The sequence below is a fragment of the Lagopus leucura genome, unplaced genomic scaffold, assembly GCF_019238085.1.
Source record: "Lagopus leucura isolate 7727_CA_CO unplaced genomic scaffold, USGS_WTPT01 Super-Scaffold_100012, whole genome shotgun sequence".
In the NCBI taxonomy this organism is placed as follows: Eukaryota; Metazoa; Chordata; class Aves; order Galliformes; family Phasianidae; genus Lagopus; species Lagopus leucura.
Genome location: NW_024962267.1, coordinates 12,340,489 through 12,363,449, shown reverse-complemented (window position 1 = coordinate 12,363,449; position 22,961 = coordinate 12,340,489). Strand labels below are relative to the sequence as shown.

The 22,961-nt window shown below is 39.9% G+C and overlaps 2 protein-coding genes across 3 annotated transcripts in view; one reads left to right on the top strand and one right to left on the bottom strand.

Moving 5' to 3' along the window:
- SLC39A10 (solute carrier family 39 member 10) overlaps positions 1 to 18,995 on the top strand; it is a 39,673-nt gene extending 20,678 nt beyond the window's left edge. Inside the window, exons 4-10 of one of the 2 annotated variants that reach the window (XM_042874725.1) lie at positions 5,872 to 5,924; positions 6,883 to 7,101; positions 8,240 to 8,360; positions 9,632 to 10,000; positions 12,037 to 12,117; positions 13,312 to 13,502; positions 15,847 to 18,995. In XM_042874725.1, coding sequence (XP_042730659.1) covers positions 5,872 to 5,924; positions 6,883 to 7,101; positions 8,240 to 8,360; positions 9,632 to 10,000; positions 12,037 to 12,117; positions 13,312 to 13,502; positions 15,847 to 16,005 — 1,193 coding nt within the window. In that variant the 3' untranslated portion in view covers positions 16,006 to 18,995. Of the gene's footprint in view, positions 1 to 5,754; positions 5,925 to 6,882; positions 7,102 to 8,239; positions 8,361 to 9,631; positions 10,001 to 12,036; positions 12,118 to 13,311; positions 13,503 to 15,846 lie in introns of both variants that reach the window. The other variant, XM_042874724.1, reaches the window with a different exon arrangement.
- Positions 18,915 to 22,489, bottom strand: DNAH7 (dynein axonemal heavy chain 7). The gene is made up of 4 exons (XM_042874726.1): positions 22,341 to 22,489; positions 21,317 to 21,494; positions 19,713 to 19,816; positions 18,915 to 19,373 (listed from the first exon to the last, which is right to left on the bottom strand). The coding sequence occupies exons 1-4, from the start codon at positions 22,479 to 22,481 to the stop codon at positions 19,167 to 19,169; spliced, it is 630 nt and encodes a 209-aa protein (XP_042730660.1). The 5' UTR covers positions 22,482 to 22,489; the 3' UTR covers positions 18,915 to 19,166.
- Between the last annotated feature and the right edge of the window lie 472 nt (positions 22,490 to 22,961).

The window sequence follows — 22,961 nt, the reverse complement described above, 5'->3', positions numbered from 1 at the left end:
CCGTGACTCTGGGAAATATCCACTAAATTGGGTTGCCTAGACCCTGTCCAAGCTGGCCTTGACCTCCAGGGATGAGGCATCTACACTAGCTTCTCTGAGCTACCCGTTCCAGGTAGCACTTATGGAGATCAGCATATCCTCCCACAGTTTGGGTTCTTTACATCATTTAAAATTTTACAACTTGCTTTTAGAGAGGCTGAGATGGTCCATGCATTTGTCCGTAAGCTGAAAAGTTGCAGTTACATCGGCCTTAACTTTGTTATTAAATTCTGTTTGCCTATATTAGTTTAGGAGCAGGGGACGCTGCCTTTATCAGTACATTTTCCAGAAGATCCAATTAAAAGTGTTTTTTAAGCTTGTTATTCAGAAATCTCCTATAGTGACACAATATCTTGTTAACTATTAAAAGATTGCTGGAAACTGAATGTCCTGTGTGTTTTATATGGCAGCAGATCGTTTGTTTGTGGGTAGTCTCACCGTAGTAAGAGTTGACCCTTGTCCTGCCCTACTGCCAAGAGGATTTGTGGAACAGCGTTAAGCATTTACTGCCAGTTGAAATATGGAAAAGATGGATAAAACTGTCATGTTGTACATGTTTTGAATCAATTTAATTGTAAAGTTTGTACGGCTGAGTGCTTCTTTTTAAAGTAATGCTTTTTCTTTCTGTGTAATGAGCAGGAGAGTTGATGAGCAGCTGAACTTGGAGGTCCTGTAAAATTTTAAGAGACTTAATTTGCAAAATAAGGGAACCTTATTGTGAACAGTAACATGCCATGGTATCTGGTGTTTTGCATATGAGCAACATTAGCCAGTTAGTGGTGAAAACGTGTGGGTTTTTAACTTACTAATTCAGCTTTGAAAACAGTCGCTCACCTCTGAAGTAGGTCAACCTGATGAGATAGTGATAAATCCTGTAATCTAACAGTGTCACATAGGCAATGTTTCTAAGTATAAGGAGACTTCAGGTGCTGTAATGACATTTTCACTTAAGTAAGGAAGCGAATCATAAAATAACAAATCTTACCTAGTTGTGATGGTTTTATATTTTTTGTTTTTTTCGGGTTTCAGTATTCCACATCAAAACATCATGTAGTGTACTGGGCATTAAAGTGTTAATGCCCCAATTCCAGGTAGCTATCCCTGTACATTACAGAAGTCATGGGATCTGGCCCTTCTGGGTGGGGAGAGGTCTCTTACTGTCTGGTAGTGGGTGCTGGAGGGTGCTTTCCTAACCGTTCCCAGCTTTTCAGGTTTGGCTTGGTCCCGGGAACTCCCTCTCCCATCTTGTCTGATTTATTAGTCTCAATTTCAATTAAATTGTATTATATTGTGTTATCTTGTATTCCAGTATCATAGTAAAATAAGTTTTCCTCCATAGATTGTTGCTGCTGTTCTTTTCCTCCCTTCCTTACTTCCCATTTTGTGGGGCTGCGGTGGGGGGGGGAAGGGCAGGGGCCTACTGCCCCCCTGTCACGGGCATAGATTGATCTAGTCAACTCTGTGACCCTAGTGCTTGAGGACTGTGGAAGGGGTGCTTGCCCCGGCTTGTATCAACATTCTTTACTCCATACTTGGCAAAGTTAGGAATATGCAGGCCATTTTTAAACACAAGATGCTTGTGCTTCTCTTTAGTTTTAATTAAAAGCTTTCCAAATGTGTAATAGACTAGTGCTGATTCTGTTTGCTCATATTAACTCATAAGATTTTCACTAGGTCTCACAGTGCAGTTATCTAGAGCAAAGTAATTTAATTAAATGATGACCAAAAATTGTGAAACCGTGCTGAGCTTTGTGGTAGATGCAGTAACAGTTACTGCAGATAATTCTTAAATGTCTTCTGTTACAGAGGTTTCAAAGTCTTCTAGGAGTTTTCATAGTGTACCCATTGGAAGAGGTTGCATCCTTGTAAATAGAGCATTCCTACAGAACTTGCATACAGGGAATGTATGCCTACTATGAATCAAACTAATCTCTTCGATTAATCAACTTCTAGGCACCTAAGAGAGGAGCAGGCAGAGGGCTGTATGATGTGTGTTCTTCTTCCCCTCTGCCTTCTCCTCACAGCCCCATCTGTTCTGCAGCCATCCAGAGGCCACGTGGATGTCCGACTGCCGATGTGCAGCCAGTCAGAGAGGTAGATCCTTGTATGTGCTGTACCTAGTGCCGCTTTTTATTTCATTATAGGTTTTTAGCTGGAATCTAAATCTGGATCTAGAATGAGTAAGCGGACGCATTTTTCGGATTGGGAAAGCAAATCTGTTTGCCACATCTGAAAAGCACTGTGGTTTTCCTAAATTATATAATTATTTGAGCATATACATTGCTGCAGTTACTGGACAAACTGAGGTATTTTTTTTTTCCTAAGTTCAGTACACATAGATCTTAAGATCTGCTTTTGTCATTTGGTTGACCAAACAGATTGATGCTACGCTGCATGCTTAATTCTGTCCTTGGGCCTGAAGTTGTAGCAGCTCACTCTTTGCATGAATGGCAGAATTGCCATATATATTGGCAAAGGTCTTTTAAGTTTGCTTATGTCTGTGCATTTACAGAGTAAAACTGTGCACATCTGAAGTGAAACAAGATGATTTTGAGAGTGTAATTGCCCCAGTTTGTCTGTCGGTACAATAATATATACCAGAACGAGAATCTAGCCCCTCGCTAAAGGAGCAGCACAGAGAACTGATACAAATAAACAGTGAGCAATTTTTTTTTAAAGCTAGGGATCAGTTAGAGCTGCTGTTGAAAAGTATTTCAGATCGTGCTTGCCCTGTAAATCTGCCTGTGCAGATGCCAGCATTCCCTTGGAGCCGACCATTCCCTGAGTCCAGTAAAGCCGCAATGGAGCCTTTCTTAAAGGTTGCGGATAGCTAGCCTTTCTCACCTTTCTGTCTTTTTATTCTGTTTTAATTTACAAATAGCTGTGCAGTATGGTGCGGAGCATCCAAGCAAGCTTTGTTTGCTTCCTGCTGTTTGAACAGAGGTCCCTTCCCGGGGAAGTTGTTGGATCAGCTCTTTCTTGTTTTTTCCACAAGCATTTTATAAGGCAGAACATAATCGCTTCACTTCGTTGACTGAGCTTTAAATAGTATTCCTGAGACTGTTACACACCAAGGTCTTTTATTACTTATGAGCTTTTGCAGTGCTTGTAATATTGCGTATTAGTTCTACTTCCATAATGTTTTAGTGTTTTGGTCACTACGGCTGTTTTGGAATCTTTTGATGTAATTTTGTTCAGAGTTACTAACAGCCCTTTCATCTCAGGATGTAGCTTTATCAAAATCATTTTGTATGTGCATGTAACTGCAGGCTCATACCCTGCTTTTGTAGGTAGTTATTTTTGTGTGACTTGAAAGCAAACTTGTGGTGACAATTTTGGATCTGTACGGCTTGTAAGAGTTTTAGTAGCTGCATTGATGGTTTCTGAAAGCCGATGGCTGAAGTCTGAGAGGGGCAGAGAGTCTGCATTCTCATTCTCATGTGCCTCATCTTAATCATGGTGCCATGTTTAGATACTGTATCGTTCATAAAAGCATGTGAGCCCTTTAGAGAGTGTTTGCGAAAGCTACACTGTAACAGATGAAACTTCAGCCAGTTCACATCATCTCCATTTCTGGTGTCTGTGGAAGGCTGTTTAAGGCCAGGTCATTTAACCTGGCACCTAACATCGTAACACCTATGTCTAGATTGGAGATTCAGTTTCGTGCTAAACGGCTGTAATTTTAATTTGGGCAACTTGAATATGTACTTTGTGATTCAGTATTGAGTTTCATCTTCACTCCTCCCTTACTTGTCCCTGTCTCTTTCAGTAGGGCTTGTTTGTTGAGTGCACATGATGGAAGTGCTCTGGCGATGAATCGAGGTTGTATAGCGACAGTATTTTTGTTTGCAGGGTCTCGCTTCCACCTCTGAATTCCTGTTTTCTGACTTCCTGTTCTTCAGTTCCGCATCTGATTGCAGCACTTGCTTTTTCACCAATGCCTGTTTTCTTCACACTGTCCATTCCAGTAGATAACACATGCTTTCCAGAGCTTTTTCCAGTCAGTTTCTTCTAGTGGATATGCTCTTAAACGTTTGCATTTCTATTGGGTTGTTTCCTTTTCTGCACTGTCATGGGACACGTGCATACTTTGTATGAATGAATATCCCAAAATAAAATTTAGAACAGCAAGTGGTGTTTAAACAGGCAGGCTGCAGCAGCCAGGGTTTTAGTGGCAAAACCTTACTAAATCTGGTCTGTTGCACTTTTAGTGTAAATGGAGTTCTTGGGCCTACGACTGCTAGCTTGTATATTTCATTGAGCAGCTGCAATATTATACTCCCTCTGTTCTTCTCCTGTTCCCTCACCCATTTCCCAAGGTGTTCGACCCTGCTTGGTCAAGAGCAAGCAGACCTTCACAAACACAAAGGAAGTCATATCCTGCACCTAACTAACAGAGATGCTAATGCTTTTACACTCAAAATTTGCTAACTTGCCTTAAAGTTCACAAACTAACAGACAATTAGAATTAAGAATTAAGCTAGTGAGAAAACTGGAAGTACCTGAAACATTTAAGCATTTATTCCTTGAGAGGAATATTTTGAAAGTATAACTAGAGGAAATTACCTTCTCAAAACTTCTCAGTCCAAGCAGTTAACATTTATACAATGGGAGCCTGTAGTGAAAATTTGTGGAGAGACATATTTTTCCTTGCTCCGTGTCACTGTAATACGTTACTCTCCATAATGACACTGATGGTTTTCTTCTGCAACCTTATTTACTATATATACGTGACTCTTAGTTTAATAAAGTTAATTGTAAATTTGTTTCATTTTGTAAGCACACTTATTTTATGTGTATTGCTGTGTTGTCATTGAGAAGAGGCAACTCAATATTAATATTGCTGCCACCGACTATTCTTATCTTTGGGGCTATGGGACTGTGAAACTTAAGAACTGTACTGTTGGAATCAAGCAGCTTTTATTGTTTTTTGAGCTGTTTGTGATGGGACAAAAAAGAAAGTATTGTGTTAGGATGAGATACGTATTGCAAGGGGCACGTTGCCTTGTTCATAGGCTCTGTTTCATGCGTAATTCCTTCTTTTCTGCGTCGTAAGGAAACTTGCACGTCTCCACCTCACTGGGTTGTGCTGATTTTAACTTGCCCATTACCACTTTTTCTTGTAATGACAACAAAAAAATGCGTTCTGGTTTTGTTTTTCAGTGGCAAGCGCATTCATCTCTTTAACTCTTATTTTAGCATTTGTTAACTCTCTTTTTGTGAGTAAAAATATGTGCTTCAAAGCACCGGATGAGGAGCGCAGTGTGTAGCTGAACGTTATTTCTACCAAAAGGGGGAAGTATTTGCTCCGATTTAAATTTCTGTAAGAATCTTGTGAAAACCGGATGTTAAACGTGAATTAGTGTCTGAAAAGTCATAGTAAGTTAAGAAAAATAGCTGAGATTTTTTTGTTTCAGCATGAAATCGTTTGCTTTTTGTGATTCATCAGTGGGCTGCAGAGCTAAGCTGGGAACTTAAGTCAGAAGGAGTAGATGGACTGTTGTTCTTGGCTGATTGTATTCTGATGGTTTTTTTTGCGTTGTGATCTAGTCTGCGTTATTTTTGTTGTGGATTCCAGTGTTCTCTTGTATTTTTCAGCACCTTTAGGTTAAAGGAGAGTCATCTTCTTAAGAGATAGTTTAAAGTCTTTAATCAGACTTACAAGTTTTAGAAGTATTGTTCTGATAACCTCTCTGTATCCATTTCTTCCCACAGCCTGGGTTTGTGGTATCATCTCTATCACCGTCATTAGCCTGCTTTCCTTGCTAGGTGTGATCTTGATTCCCATCATTAACCAATGGTGCTTCAAATTTCTTCTAACTTTCTTGGTAGCTCTGGCTGTAGGAACAATGAGCGGAGACGCTCTACTCCATCTGTTGCCACATGTAAGTATTGCTTTTCTTACATTTTATTCTCATTTAAGTGCATATATAATTTACAAATGCTTGACAAGTATTGACACAGAAACGTTCCTTGATGCAGAAGTGAATTGTCTTAGGTACATTCTGAGACAGTGTTGGAGTCTTGACATTTAAACAAAGCAGGTTTCTTTTAAAAAAACAAAACAACAACAACAGCAAAAAACAAATATAACTGTTGTTGTATGTTCATAGCCAAACTTCTTTCAGAATGTTTCTAAAAACACCTGAGACCAACAAGATTATTTTAAACTTAGCAGCGTTACTGTATCTTGCCAATTGGTACTTCCGTATCGGTGCCACCCAAAAGTATTTCAGGGGATTCAGCTTCCTGCTTACTAGCTAGCTTCTGGGGAGAGAATAACTTCTCACTCGGTCGAGAAACTGCCCAAGCTCCTCGGAAGGTAAGCGTGTTTTCATTCGTGACAGTTGATGTAATTCTTAGAATAGGAGGTATTTCCTATATTGTTAGTTATCTTTATCCTTTCAACAAGAAGACTGATGTTTTCTTTGTGTGAACTTAATTACAGATTTTTTGTTGTTGTTGTTGTATTGCAAAACTGACTTAAGACTGTAACTAATTGGAATAGTTAAAAATATGAGGTTTAGTTCTTACTGAGAGGGCAGCAGCTGTCATTTGTGTGATGTTCTCTGATGTTTTTTCATCACAGTGACAGAAAAAAGCTGGAGAGATGTTTTTGTTGGTTTTTTTTTCACCTTGTTTGAAAATTAACCAGAAGAATATTAAAGTAATGAATAGTCTAACAAAAATTTTCTGTGGTAAGATGCATTTGTCTGAAAAGAATCTTCCACAGCATCATTAATGCTGCTTTTGGGGCGAGGTTGCACACTTTGCCTTCTAAGTTTCGAGCCGTTTCAGTCCCCAGTTGCACCAAGTCACCCTGTGCTCTTACTTGCTTTGTAGTCACATGGAGGCCACAATCACAGTCACCACCACGGCCCAGGCCACATTCATGAACACAAGCATTCTCATCGACATGCCCATGGACATGGAGTAGAGAACGAAGGCTTTCTCCAAGAAAATGATCCAGTATTGAAAGGTCTTGTAGCACTCGGAGGCATTTATGTTTTGTTCATCATTGAACACTGTATAAGAATGTACAAGCATTACAATAAACAAAAGGTACGTGGAAAAACTGCACGCTAATATAAAAATATTTCAGCTTCTGAGCGTTGAGAGAATTGTCTGTGTGATGACCGAGCGCGTGCTGCTAATCTGTGTCGTTTGATTTCACGTGAGGAAACGTGATAAAAAAAGGCTGCGTTTAGGATAAGGTAATCTGAGAAGACAACATAGGAACCAAATGGGGGAAGTATCATCTTTTCAGCCAGTTACATTTGGAAGTACACCTAAGCAGAAGAAATTACAGCTCTTTCTCTGGCACGCTATTGTTTCTTTGCGAAAATAGGAAAGGAAGTACATACAGAAGAAATGATAGCAGAGGAAGGCACTTGTCAGGCAGCTGACAGGAAACTTAACTGTATACTGCCAGCTGAGGGTGCCAGTGTAACAGAGAGGTTCACATCAGGAAACGCCAAAAAATTATAGACGCATTAGGTACAGAAGTAAGCTGTATTCATGATAGTAGAATAAGAAGAGAGTCGGTACTTGAGGGCCTATGTGACAATCCATTGATATTCAAATAGTGAAAGATCTACGTTGTTTTTGCAGTCATTACAAATTTTTATCACATTTGCTTCCATCGTTTGACTTTGAGGAGAAAATGAGCTGTAACGGTTGCTCCCAAAAAGAGTGAGCGAAGATATCAACTTCTCCAGTTCGGTATCAAACTTGCTGCCTCAGCTGAACGGGTAGCAGATGACTTTCTGTGTCGGAGAAAGCATACCTTGTGATAAAGTGATAAAAGCTGTTAGGTTGCGTGCCTCATCTTTGAGGTTAATTAAATAGTTAAATCCCTTAGGCTGTTTTGGCAAATCCGTGTTGGCTGTCGTACGGGCTGCAGGCAGGAAAGTAGCAAGCTGTTATCTAATGGAAAATATGAGGAAGTTGTAGGAGTAGATGATTTAAAATTGAACAGAATAGGGGCTGTTCTTGCTATGTGCTTGTTGTCTGGAACAAAGCAAGTACGATGAGTCTGCGTACGTGTGTTTCTTGGCTGTTAGAGCATTCTTTGTCATATTGTACTCTGTTCAAAAAGTGAAATTGTGTGTCTTTTCTAAGATTTTTGACAGTATTTCAATTTAGTTTATTTCCACCAATGTCCCTCTATAAATCAGACGTTAAATCTTTCCCGTTGCAGAGTAAGCAGAAATGGTGCAAGAATAAGCAGAGTGAAGAATCGCCAATTGGAAGGAAACTTTCAGATCAGAAACTAAATAATAGACCAGATGCTGACTGGCTTCAGCTCAAACCCCTTGCAGGTAGGCATTTATTTTTAGTGTTTTTTTCTGACTGCGAGATTCGAAGAAATGACATGTAACTTGGAGCATGTAGCATGTCACCTCTTGTGCAGTTGCACTGCTGTTATGTAAATCGTTAATAAGACTTATTAGGCTTTCCCTGCACTGTGTATTTTGTTTTTCTTAGATCTGAGAGTGCCGCAAATGCTTCCTGATATGCCCTGCAAGGTTCTCGGACTTCTGAGGCAGTCAGGGTTTTGGGTGGCTGTGATTCTTTAGTTCTGGGAGGAGTTCTCTGGTTAAGGTAGCTCAGCCCTGGTGAAAACTAACACGCATGACCAGAAGGAGCATAATCGGTTACACTTGAGAGATTCCAGTTTCTGACCAGTTACTGTTTGGCTGAGAAGGCCAAGCAAAAATAACTTCTTTTGATAAACATAATGGAGAGTCTCGGATATTTCTCAGGTATCCGAAACAACTTTCACGTATTGTTGGTTTATGACAATCATACTGCTCGTGCAGTAGGCACCCATACAGGATGCCGTAGCACCTGTCTCGAAGGGATGAGAGAAAGGGAAGAGCTTTGCTTCATCAACTTCCCGTTCTGTTGCCAGTGTGACTGCTGAAACTCACGTCCTGAAGAAGAATCCATGTGCTTTGTTTGTACAAATGCAGTTTGTTCATTTGAGTGGTTCCAAGAAGGAAATGTTAGGTCTGCGGCCTTTTTCATTCAAGCAACTAAAAATGAGATTTGGAGGATTGACATAGAAAAGAAAGACTTTTTAACTATGAGCGTGGTGATACACACGTTTGAAATGTGTTCAATTTCTTTCAATGAACAATCGGAGGAGTTCTGCTTCTACTGGCACAGTTTTATAGCACTGTTCCTCTGAAAGTACATTCAGTAAACAATTTGCAGTAAAGCTAGCGAAACCCTCTGCTAAACTTGAATTTGGACTGCAGCACATTGGTACGGTCCTGGCAACTGTCCTTACCCAGTGTTGAACCGTATAGTTTGTCAGTAGCAGAATTGCAGGTACGGTCCGTCAGGCTAAAACTGTGGATGCTGTAAATGCTGTATATGCAAATTGCTGAAAGATAGGGTAATTACACTGGTATATTTACTTTTGGCAGAACATTGACCGCACTGTTATTAGATTGGGCTGAGTTAAAACACAGTTTTTGCAAACTTGCGCAAAGCAGTTAAATTCTTAGCTCAGTGTTGCAGTAAGTGCTGGCAATACTTTAATTAGGAGTTAACGCGATGTTTCTCTCCTCTGACTTCAATGTAGGAGCAGATGACTCTGTTCTATCTGAAGACAGACTTAATGAAACCGAACTGACCGACTTAGATGGCCAGCTGGAATCCCCTCCTAAAAACTTCTTGTCAGTAGAAGAGGAGAACAACGTGCACCATTCTCACAACGATGTCTTACGTGCTGCTCAAGAACACGATCTTCATGATTTAGAGTATGACAGCCATGGCGAAGATAAGATGATAGCTAGAAAACACAGTCACCCCTGGCATCACAAACACTCCCATCATTCCCACGGCCACTGTCATTCTGGAAAAGACCTGAAAGATACAGGGATAGCTAATATTGCTTGGATGGTAATCATGGGAGATGGCATTCACAACTTCAGCGACGGCTTAGCAATAGGTAAACAAAACCATTGAGCGTTTCTCAGCAGTTTCCTACCTCAAGTAACTTGGGTAGTGTTTTACAAGGGATCACAGGGAAAATTTCCCTGTCTCCTGTGGCTACCGACACTGTTAAATCATTGCGAGCATTAAAAGGTCATCGGTTCTGATAATCTTGGCTCTATTGTCTGTTTCCACTGAGATTACTATATTGATATCAGCAACAGTAGCGATCTCTGTCAAATTGATATAGGCACAGAGAAAACTCCTTAGGGATTGAGGAACACCTGAAACGCACGTTGCTTGTTTGGGTTTCAGTATTTTCCTTAGAGTAAGAAACGAGAAATTATTTAGAATTGTATTTGCTTAGGATTTTACATATTTGCAATAACATTTTTTTTGTTATTAACAGTACGTACGCAGTATTTGTAATTAATGTACTGTGAGTCCGGTTGTTGTGTCATTCTTCCTCCTATGCAAAAAAAAAAAAAAAAAAAACCAAGTAAGCAAAGTATTACTTTTGCTTACAATTAATGTAGATATATTTCTAGCCAAATGTATAAGAAATTAAACTATCGAACAGGCAAATTAGAACAGTTACAAATCTCACTAGCTTGCTAAGTCAACGCTGATACATATAAACCTCTAAATGTGATTGTTTTCTCTTATATTTTGATTTATTTATTTCAGTAAGGTAGATGCAAAGAGCATGTGGAGTTGTGAACTCCTTGCAGAAGGGATGTATTTACCTCCTTGCCTGTTTTCAAGGAGAAGAAATAAACTAATTAGACATATTTTGAGTTAACGACAAATTCTTCTATAGTATAGTATCTCCGCTTCTTTTCGAACAGTTTTGAACTAAAACAACTGCGTAACAAATCCTGTTCTATTTTAAATGCATAAGACATTTTGGCAGTAGCTTCTGAGGGCTAACAGGATCGTTCTGCCAGGTATTGAGAGCTTCACTGTTTTAAAACTCCATTTCTAAACACTTCTGCATCAAATCGAAACGGCTGAATATGGAGTACACTGTGGATTTTAGAAATGCTCATATAAATCTTTTTAATATATCACCTTAGAAGAAATGCATAGGTTTCTAAGGGAAGTTTGTTTTCTCTCCGTCTTAAGTTTGTGCCTTCATTTTTTCTGTTTGGCCTGCTCACTGCAAGCTCTCCTTGTACCTTTTCACTTCTCAAGTGCAGAAGTTTATTGTCAGTTTTCTCACCTCTGAAAGATTTAAGGTACAAACTTCAAGTCAGTTGAATTAAATTAATATATGCAAACGTTACTTTAAAAAAGTCTCACGCAAATGTTTTTCTTCTTATTGTTTCCCAAGTTGGGCTTGTTTGTGTTGCTGATACTGCATTAAGAATAGGCATTAAAGAACTGTTGCACGTTAGATGGAATTTGCGACCCAGAAGACTGTTGCTCTTGTGCCTTTTTAATTACCCAGTGAGCTTGAAACGTCCCAAGCGCGTGAAGTGGTGCCGTTTTCCCCTTTGGCCTTTCTGTCTCTGTTTCATGTTTCTCTTCTTTCAGGTTTTGCTATTCGGTTGAACTAGTAATAATGTACGTGCACAGCGTTAATGCACACCAGGGTACCTGCAGTATAATCAAAAAATATTAGTGTGCGTGTTTTAAGAAAAGGTGGCGAGTCTGTTGAATAAATTTGCTGATCTGAGGATAGTAACTATCTGGGAACTGCTGAATCACGGCCTAAACCTCTGATTGATCACCTGAGCTGAGCAATGAGTCAGCCACGGGAGCACAGGTGAAGGCAATTCACCTGTGCTGCCAGAAGGGGTGGAGCCTGGCTCCACCTCTCCTAGACCCATTTAAGACCTGACTGCCAGTGGGGAAGGATCTTTTCTGGAGATCCCCTTCTCTGGAGTTTCATAGACAGCACAGGATACACGTAAGCATTCTATCTGTTCTCTTTTGGTATAATAACTGCTTAGCCAAACACTGTGGTATATTTCATAATTATAACATCTGTACATTCATTGATTATATAGTAACATAGCGTTTGTAACTTTTTTTTCTTTTTTCTTTCAGGAGCAGCTTTTAGTGCTGGTCTGACAGGAGGGATTAGTACATCTATAGCAGTATTTTGTCACGAGCTGCCCCATGAATTAGGTAACGAATTTTATAAAACCAGTACTTTGTACAAAAAAGGCTGAATGAATGTGTGTGTGTAAATTCTGTTGTGACACTCCTCCCAGTAGCTGCTGGATAGGTGCAGTTGCAGCGAGGGTGACCGGACCTTTGCAGAGTGATTGAGCAGTATTGTTTCAGCATACGTAATGAGACTGTCGAGGTGTGTTTGGCAGGCATCTAGCAATAGCGTTCTGTGAAGTATTTTCAGGACGCTCACAAAGGTATTCGGGAGTACAGAGGGTACATTTTTTTTGTGTTACACCTCTGCCATTTTGTGCAGAGGCTATTGTGTTGTCTTCAAAAATGTTATATAGCATATGACGTATTGCAGAAAATTAAATGATTAAGTAGAAGTCTTTGTGTAGATGTCCAGATGTACCAATTATCACCAAGTCCGGTCGATTTGAATGGCTATTTGGCTAAAGCCTGTAAGCATCGTTGCTGGTGCGTTTGACTCTTGTCTGTAACTAAGGCATTTTTTCTCGGGTGCTGGCTTATCGTGATGCATCAGCCACAAGGTACATCACGTGAAATATGAGCGCATCCCAAGATTTACAAAAGAGCAGCTCGAGAGAGGAGCTCTTGGCTTTTTTTTTTTTTTGTCCGTAGCCTGAACTGGTGCCAGATTAATGTGATGAATCGTTACCTTTAAATAGTATTTTAAGCAAGGCGTTGCTGCACACAGAGGTGTTAATAGAGTTTGTGTGTCCTGCTGTCCAGCCTTCTTTTGAGCCCCTCTAGCGTAGGATCGTGGAGTGACAGAACAGTCTGGGTTGAAAAGGACCACAATGATCATCTTGTTTCGACCCCCCCTGCTACTCTCCTCCCAGCCACCAGACCGGGCTGCCCAGAGCCACATCCAGCCCGGCCTTGAATGCCTCCAGGAATGGGGGGTCCGCAACCTCCTCAGGCGTCCTGATGTAGCACTTAACCACCCTCTGCGTGAAAGACATCCTCCTAGTATCTAACCTAAAGCTCCCCTGTCTCAGTTTAAAACCATTCCTCCTTGTCCTATCACTATCCACCCATGTGGATATGTGTGGTCCTCCAGATCACAAATGCTACCGCAGCGTGATCGCTGCAGCGTTTTAGTTGGGCAATGCCTTGCGTTGCTGAAACTTAGCTACTTGCTGTCTAGAGTACTGGTACTAAACCACTGTATTTTGTCTTCAGGTGATTTTGCTGTGCTTCTTAAAGCTGGTATGACAGTAAAGCAAGCTATTGTGTACAACCTGCTGTCCGCCATGATGGCTTACGTAGGCATGCTGATCGGCACAGCAGTGGGACAGTATGCGAATAACATCACCTTGTGGATCTTTGCAGTCACTGCAGGCATGTTCCTCTATGTGGCGTTGGTCGATATGGTAAGGCGATTTTGATTTTTCTGTTTCCCTGGTGCAAAGCAAAGCAGCTGACACTGAAAATTCCTCTCCCCTGTGGCCAGCGGCTCCAAATTCCTTGTCAGTTTTCTCTGCCTTGCTGGTATCCTTGAAGCATTAGTGAAGATAGCTGAAAGAGAGCGTTTGGTTTCTACTGAATTTCCTGGTATCGGCAGGATCTGTCTCGCTTAGCAAGCTTACCTCTGCCATTACTGCCACGCTGGGCTCAGGAAACTGAGTGTCAGTGGGGCTGCCGGCTTCTCGCCTTTAAACTCAGCTTTGGTTACGGAGGTCTGCGATAGTCCCGCTTCCGTTAGAACCTTTAGGACCAGGACTCGTGAAAGCTGATGGTCACTGTATTTTTTTCTGTCTATGTTAAGGCAGCCAAAAATGGGCTATCTCTTTCGTTATAGAGCTTTAATTAGTCAATATGCCCCAGTGTTGAAGTTGCTATTATAATTTAAGTCAGTCAGTCCTTTTCAGGTCTCGCTGAGGCGAATGGCTGCATAGTAGAGAATAACTCCTCGTGTAAATATAGATGTTCTGCATTAGCCTATAGTTACTGGCTACCAGCTAGTTTCCTGTAAGTTATATGCTCATATTTTTTTCCTTCATGTACTTTGACTGAAGACAGGATGTATAAAGGAAGGCAGTATTTTCATTCTGCAATATTTTTATTCTTGGTCCATTTCCTTAGGCACACTAGCATTCAATATAGTCTGACTCTAAAGAAGAGCAGGAGTGCCTCTGCGTGATACACCTGAAACTGTACCGAGTTCTTACAACTCCTTAATCTGCCTTCCTCTCTAAGTCCCTGTCTTCTGACACCTAATAGGAACGGAATTTAATTGTTTTGCAGTTCAGCTGAGGCCCGCTAAGGGGCGACTGACCTTCTGGTATTCTTGTGTATGATGGAAGTTCATCTGATGAGCTATATTTCTGTATTGCTAAAATATAGTTTTCTCCTAGTTGAGAGGAGGGAGAACCTGAACTGAACTCAGGAAATCTTAAATCCTTAAGGTTCTCCATGACCTTCTGCTGTCACTTATGTGGAGATCACTTTTGAATTCTGTTCTTACTGGAAAATTATATCTATTTCATACTTTATATTATGTATTTATGAATTAATTACATATATAATTTATAATATATATTACATAGTTTTATAACATACGTATTTTATTTTAAAAAATGTCGTGTTCTTTGTTTCTCACATCTCTGCAAGAAACTATAAATTTTCAGCTGCGAGACATGTTCGTATTGACAGGACTAGTCTTAATGCCCGGTCTCTGAAATCAGTCGTATGGGGAGCCTATAAATTTAGAAGTTCAGTAGTCTGTAGCAGAGAAGAGATTTTCATACCGGTGTGTATTTTTTTTGTACGTTGAAATTTTCGGTGGATCAAATTGCCAGTTTATGTATATTTGTGAAATACGATCAGGCAAGACCAAACAGGCAATATATTAATCTTAGCTGATCTGGTGGTCTGATTATTTGTTTATGTTTGTTGTACCGTACTCAGATATTTGGAATAACCAGAACAGTTATAGCCTATTTTATGAAGAGCTACAATAGAGACTTCTGCTCTCTACTGACTGAAGTTTCTGTTTGATCTATGTTATGTTTTGTTTTATTCTCGAAATGGTCTACAAAGAAATGAATTGACAAAAAGGTCAAGAAAGTAAACGAAAGAAATCCTTTCAGTTATTTTTGTCTTGCCTGGGTGGTCCTGTAAGGCGCTGCGGAAGATTTATTTTCACATCTTCCACATCTGCATTTATTTAGCACTGTTGTCAGTACTATTTCATGTTTTCTTTGTAGCTGAGGAACAGGCACAGCTTCCAGAACTTTCTATAGTCGTCTGTGAAATTCCTCCTGAATTACCTGTGGCATGCATGATGAACCTCACTGTTCTCAGACGCGTGTGAATATACATAAGGCATATAACAATACAAAGGGCTGAGTTAATTGACCGAGTCTTGAGAGCCACGTGGCTAGCTTTAATTGAGGAAACAAACTTGAAAGAGCAGACTGAAAGGATACTAGACTGGCCCTTGATACTGGAATTTCAGCTAGATGCGCGATCCAGGAAGAGCTGTAGAAGCATCCGCTGGAGAAGAGTGTTCACTTTGTCTAGTGAATACATGATGTGTTTGAGACCGTTTTTCTAAAATACAGTGGTTGTGTCTAGTTTTATGTATTGTGGCTTCTTTCTATAACTGTAACCTCAATTGCTTATTCTTCATCGATAAATATCGTCTTGTAAATTTGTCAGTGATTTCACCTCTGTTTTATGTAATAACCTTTTTTTCATTGGCTTTCTTTTTAGCTTCCGGAAATGCTTCACGGAGACGGAGATAACGAAGAGCACGGTTATTGTCCGGTGGGGCAGTTCATTCTGCAGAATCTAGGCCTGCTTCTTGGATTTGCCATCATGCTGGTGATTGCCCTCTACGAAGATAAAATTGTGCTTAACATCCAGTTTTGACCATATCCCGGGTTTTGCTGTGGATACGTTGTTATTACTGTATGGCTTCGAGTCTGCACTGTTTCACTGTATGCACATAGCTTAGAGGAAAAGCAGCGGCTTGCACTACTTACGCAAGTACATCCCATTCATTTCTGTATGTGTTACCTGCTGCATTTTTCCAATTCAAATCAGATGAGATGACCGAACGCATCTTGTAAAGTCCATTAAGTGGCAATTGGGAAATAGTAAATTCCAGAAATAAATGCTAATTTCAGTGTGCTGCTTGCTTATATTAAAAAAAGACAGCGAAGGATGTACACGCTTGGGGAAAAAAGCATTTCTTACATTGTTTACCAGAACCCAGAAAATTTTACAGCTGAAAATCGTACCTATGCAAGGAACCTGAGTATACTTGCAGCACTGCACAAGTCTTAAGCAGCAGGCATATATATATGTATATATATATATATATGTATCTTATTCTATCTCTGCGTATGCACGCGTACGCATGCATAGCACTGGTTCCTCTGCAAAGTGGTGACTTGAACTATTAAATCTTAACAACAATAGATGAGTGGAAACCACTGTGCCGTCTTAATTTTTAGGAAAAAAAGAAGGCCAAAACTGTAAGGTGCACTCCCTCATTTTAACTTCATGTGTAAGAAGGCAGGCCGTTGCAATATACGCCGCAAAGTGCTAGGATGTCCTGTCGAGGATCACTTTGACGATGCTTTCCTGACTAAAATTTGATGTTTGTTCTTAGATATTAGTAGGAAAATGCAAACTGCAGTAGAATTAGCGCTAGCTTGGGGAAATCCCCGACGTTGGAGTTATTGAGCTATTCCTGGTTCTTTTCTACAGATGTTAAACATGTACAGATGCTAAACATGTGCCACTTGCAGCATAAACTACTGAAGAATTGTGGCTGTGAATGTGTGCAAACTCTTAATTTCATGGAGAATCAGTATGGGATTTTTTCTTTAACAGTTATTTTGGAATGTTTTCTCCTAGGTTGAAGTACAACAAACATGCTAGTTACGGAACGTGGGCACAAAAGTTAAAATATGCAATGTGCATGTAGGGTTACTTATTGTACTCTGTTTCTATAGTGCCTCAATATCAGTTGTTGTGGCACCAACCATTTCTGTGGTTGAGACTAAGAAGATTTCTACTTCCAGCGTGAATTAGTTCGTTTGTATGATTTTTTTTTAAAGGATTTTGGTATTTGATTATTAAAAAGCGAATGCAGTAGATGGGTCGTAGGCCTAATTTGGAAGGATAGACCGAAAGATTTTGGCCTTGACATGCTGGGAGCACGTCCTGGATCAGATTTTGCTGAGACGGTTATTCTGCCAGACAGGAGCGAGTCCTTCTTGTACTCATTATCTCATTGAGGAAAAACATGCTGAGTTCTTGAGGAGCCCGAGTCGATTCTGTAGTTCCACTCGTAATCATGGAAGTAGCCTTTTCCAGAACCTCCAGTTTGCCGCCTCCTTTGTGTAGGCCAGGTAAGCTGTTGCTGGACTGCGTGCTGTAAGTTTTGTTTCGGTCTGCTCGCTGCCAGGGTAGCTGCTGAAACAGATGCTAACAGCTAAAAGGAGCACCAGCTGGTATCTGCATTCCATTTCAAGTTTGTGCGTTTCTCGTGGCCTGTTAGTTTCCGAAGCTTCGTCGGTCAGTTCAGTTTTCAACAGAAGCACCTTGTGTATTGTCAAGGTGTCGGTTGGGTCTCACCAGTATTTCTTCCTAACGCAGTATCGAGGCACAGTATTAAGGGTCCATTCGAAAGAATAGCACGGTTTCTTCGGTAAAGAAGCCAAAACATGGAGTTTAGACACACGGCCACGTGATGCTGAGAACTCGTCGGTTCGTTAGTTTTCCTCTTCAAAAACATTTACCGTCGGACCCTGATTAGCAAGTGTAGTGTTATTAGCTTCGGTTTGCTGAAACTGTGCAGTGCAAAGATCCTAGGTGACACTTCATTTACCTGGTGCTCACCGTACATCCCTGAGTACAGTTTTCAAAGAGACTTGAGTCACGGGGTAATTACTGAGGATCTTAGCTTCAATAACTTATGTTGCCTATGTATTGAACTGACCCTTAATTTTAACTTTTTGTTAACTCTGTCGAGTGTAAAGGGGGCCTTGTGGTCTAACTGAAGTTTTTGTCAATTTTTTTTTTTTTTTTTAAGTAAGTTTATTTCTTTTAATACGTTTCAAATGAAAAATCGTTTATTTCAGGTAGTATATTTACTTCTGTATTAGTTAGAGTATGGTTTTAGCTTCATACACTGCCCACATAGGAAAATATTCAACTTCCTTTCGAGTCTGTCTTCAGACAAGGGAAAATACGATCTCTCAAGGCAGGTACTGGATTTTTTTCATTAAATACGTATGTTGCTTGTCTTTCATTTTGTGATATTTATTACAACTTACCAAGGGCAGTGTAACACCGTGACTTTTCCACCAGGACTGCAATTCAAATTGTTCTTACGTACAGTTTTAAGTCACGTTACAGCCGATCTGAATTCCACTACATTTCCGCTTGGTTTGTACATTCCACTCTGCCGAATCCAGAGTCTCATCTAACTTTTATTTGTTGGAGGGCGTGTTATTTGTATATTAAAATGCTGTCACTGTGTGACATCCCATATGAATTTTGATGTAGATCACATTGCACTCGATCTGCTGTGATTACGCTTAGAAATACTGTTGTTGCCAGATGCAGTGTGATTTTTTTTTTTTTTTTTTTTGAATTAAAAAAATCCCCTCCTGTCAATGATTGAGTCTATGGTTTCTAATGTGATTATGGTCCTATAAGATACAGCTTAGCTATCAGTCTTTTTGTTATCATTATTTTTTTTTAATTTTATAAAGCTGGAAAAGGTCAAATGCTGTACTGTTCATTGTCAACAGTGTTGTGTTCATTTTTATGTACGTTCCTTATAAATAAGGAGCCTTCAAAAAAAATAAAATTATTAAAGGAGCAGATGTTCTTGTTGGCTTTCATGAGGTTTTACTGCGCAATCTTTTATTTTATACGTCACAAACTGCAACGTGCAAAATGTTTTTCACTTTTTCGTGAATACTTTCATATGTATTGATACTATGGACATTCAGAACCGACACGCGTTCCTCACGGGGGATCTAGGAAAGGAACCCTCAATAATGGCGGTAAGTTCATGAATTAAGCTGACATAATAACGCCACCCCCCGTTTGATCCAGTGTTCTTGCGGTTTATCGGAGGGAAGGGTCATCGCAATGACGAAGTTGGTGGAATGGCCGGTGGTTGACAGGATTCCTCTTCTCTCACTGGTCTTGTACACTGGAGCCAGGTAACTGGGTCGTTGTGGAATGTCTGCTTTCTTACAGGGCTTTAACCATACCTGCAGCAAAGAATAATCCTTGTCACTATTTATTTATTTTAAAGGGGGGAGCGGGAGGGTGGGAAACCTTCTCGGTTGGGCCTAAGTAGTTTTGAGAGTGGTGTTTGGTTTTTGACAGGTGAGCCTGAAAACCTGCTTTTTGTTGAATACTGTCTTTGCTGATTTTATTCAAGGTTACAGTCTGCTATGCCAAACATACCGTTGTAACTTATAAATGCTACAAACTTTTGAGTTAGCCTGTTGCTCCCTTAAAGGGAGCCACTTACTTAGGTATTTAATCCACAGGATTTGTTCACATATAATAGTATAGAAATGTTACAAAGCATAGTACACACTCACCACAGGCACCGTATCATAGAGGATTTTTGGATGAGATTCTCCTAGCTTTTTAGTTTCTCGGTTCCAGCGTGCTCCATCCAAGAACAGTCCCTGGATGTAGACCCCTAAATCGGTTGCATCAGAGAACAGGTTACAGGAGTGCTGGAAGGGTTTTCTAACTGAAAGCAGCAGCCAGCGCAGCAGGCTTTGCTGTCAGCTGATTGACTGTATGGGCCTCGGTCAATTTTAGTGTTTCACATGGACAATGGAATACTTACTTGTAACACAACCTTTCTTACACTGAGTTAAAACTTTGTATAATTACGATGTCATAAATCTATAAATTTATTTATAAATTACGATTTCATGAAGTTAGAAAGTTTGAGCGTCTAGCAGTAGAGCAGCATGTCTGGTCTTTAACAAACATCAAGGCAGTTATAAAATTTAATTTTAAAATACAGGACATGATTTTCACACAGGTCAGCATGAAGACCTGCTCATATGCTGTGTACTACAAACTTCTGTTGATTTTTTTTCAGAAGAGATGTGATGGTATCTCAAAGAGTATTTCAGTAGTTAAACTTGGTTGTTTCAAAATCTAACTCAATTAAAACTTAAAGGTTTTTTTGTTTGTTTGTTGTTTTTTTTTTTTTTAATTTTAAATACAATAAAGTAATAAGTAATAAATATATGTAAACTTGAATATTAATTACCATAATATAAATAATATAAACAATAAATACCATAATATAAATATATACATAATATATAACATATAATTTATAATCATATATAATATATAAAATATATATTATTATATATTACATAATGTAATATGTAATGTATAATATTATACATTTTGATATTATATAATATATATATTATAATATATAATTAATAATATATTTTATGTATAATATAAATATTATATATTATAATATGTATATTGTATGATATAATATAAATATAAATTATAATAAGTAAACATTATAAAAATTACAAAAAACTTTTAGAAAATGATGATAAATTGAAACTGATCGGGTGATGTTTTCCTAAGCACCCTGCCCAAGCCTTCTTCTCACAAGCCTTGGTCAAAGGGATTCTCTTGAAAGTATTAAAGAGCATGATGATCTTCCTCATAAGCCATGTATTACAAACTGATCAGTTTAATGCTTCATTTTTCTGCAGACAGGAGACCGACGAAGTAGTGTTTAAGAATGTAGTTCTGTTCTGCGCATCCCAGCTGTATCCACAACTTATTTTACGAGGGGTAGCGAAGCAAGTGCAGGCAACAGCCAATGGCTTTGCTTTCATTGGTTTAGGAAAACCTTCCAAGTTGTATAATTGGAAAAAAATAAGGGCAAGCTAATAGTGCTTGGAAGTTGTATTTGCAGTGGGGAGCTAGGGGGTAAGAACTATTCTGTGTTGGTGATATTTTATCTCTTTAGGCAAAATCGGAGTCCTGCAACGTTTTATGTCGCATATTGCTTCTTGCTTATTTTGTGTGTTTGGTGGGCGAACAGCGCCTTTCTGCATGTTGCGTTGCTACTTAATTACACTCAGTAACTTAACTGCTTAACTCTTGAGCCTGCAAAGTAATGCTAACTAATGCTTGGTTTACGTACCATCGTCTGGAGCAAGGTGATATTCCTTATCTTCCAGCACTTCATAGTCAAATGCTAACAGGTCTATTGGAATAGTGTACTTTCTGGCATAGTTCTGCTGGGCACCAGTTAAGAACGCTTGCGTGAAGAAGAATCCTGAAATCCAGAAGACGGGTGGCATTCCATTTTCATACCACATCTGCAGCAGCAAGAGAGGACGGAATGGGGAAGCATATGTTTTTGGTAGTTTGTAAAAAGCAACTTAAAAGCCAGAGTAATTTAACCTCTGATGCATTCAAGGATGACTCTGTGGTATTCTTCACACGGCTCAACAACTAAAACATGGGAGCCTTACATAAACAGCGTATTTCTCTAGAGCCAGCACTAAAAAGAAAATAACTCAGTCCCAGATGAAACCAGAAGTCACGTCAAGGTGTATGTCAGTGTTCGTGGTGTGACAGTCTCATTAGAAGATGAACAGCTGTTGTTCTCTGTCAATAGAGATGACTAAGGCACAGAAAAGGGCCGAGCATTGAGGTGAGTGATGAAGGTCAGCTTGGGCGAGCTCTAATTTTACAGGTGAAAGGACCTACAGTTTGGCATTAAGTTGATCCAGCTTAATTCCACTGAAAGCTATTACTTGATTTTAATGTACCAGATTTCAGATTGTGAGAGGAGAAACAGTAACATCCTTCTATGCCAGGACAAAAGAAAGAGAACATGGAACAGACTTTCCTTGTTGAGATGGCACAAAGAATGAGAGTGGTCTGAGACAGCCAGCGGGGCTTCAGAAGGGGAAGGTTGTGCTTAACCAATGTGCAGCTTGGGGGGAGAGGCGTGGGGACAGACAGCATTGCTGTGCACGTCAGCAGGGCCTCTGACAGGGTCTTCCACCCTTGAGTCTAAACTATAAGGATGGGGATTTGATGGGTGGATCACCTGGGACAGAAAGGCTGCTGGTGAGTCGATTAACAGTTCTACCACCACGTTGACCCCAGTAATCTGCAGAATTCCCCAAGAAAAATGAACACGGGAGTGTGTGTACCTGTAGAAACTTAAGTCTACTTAAAAAATCATGAATGTAGCTGCCCAGAGGCTTGAGACTTGGATAGGACTTAATCATCCACAGTCCTGGAATTTTGCCTTTCAAAATGCTGTTCACCACTTCTTCCAGTTCAGCCGACATCACTACTTCCCCCTAAAAAAAAAAAAAGGAAGACAATTAAATACTCTGAGTTAAAGTGTGTGGGTGTTAATGAGGGGGCGGAGGGAGGAACAGGGAAAGGGAGGGGAATGTCAGAAAACAGGGAGGGGAGGAAGGAGGAAAAAAAGGAAGACAAATAAATAGTCTGTGCTAAAGTGTGTGTGTTAATGAGGGGTGGGGGGGAGGAACAGGGAAAATGAGGGGAATGTCAAAAAAGAGAAGGGTGCAGGGGTGGAAAGAGAGAAGAAGGAAAAGGGTGAGGAGAAAAGAGGGGAAAGAAGGGGAGAAAGAACAAAGAGAAGAGGGAACAAAGCAATTAAGGAGATGAAAAGGGGAGGGGAGGAGGATGTAAGAAAGGAGAGAAGGGTCGAATGAGAAGAAGAGGGAACAAAGGGAGGAGAGGGGAAGGGAGGGTGGTGACATGAAGAGGGGATCGTAGGATCGTAGGATCGTAGGATCGTA

Bases quoted from the DNA above. Each gene is read 5' to 3' on its own strand.
- DNAH7 (XM_042874726.1), bottom strand. From the start codon at position 22,481: ATGTCGGCTGAACTGGAAGAAGTGGTGAACAGCATTTTGAAAGGCAAA. The intron at 21,495-22,340 runs GTACACACACTC...TTGCTGCTGCAG, and splicing joins GTAGACTTAAGTTTCTACAG to ATGTGGTATGAAAATGGAAT. The intron at 19,817-21,316 runs GTACGTAAACCA...CAACCGATTTAG, and splicing joins TCACCTTGCTCCAGACGATG to GGGTCTACATCCAGGGACTG.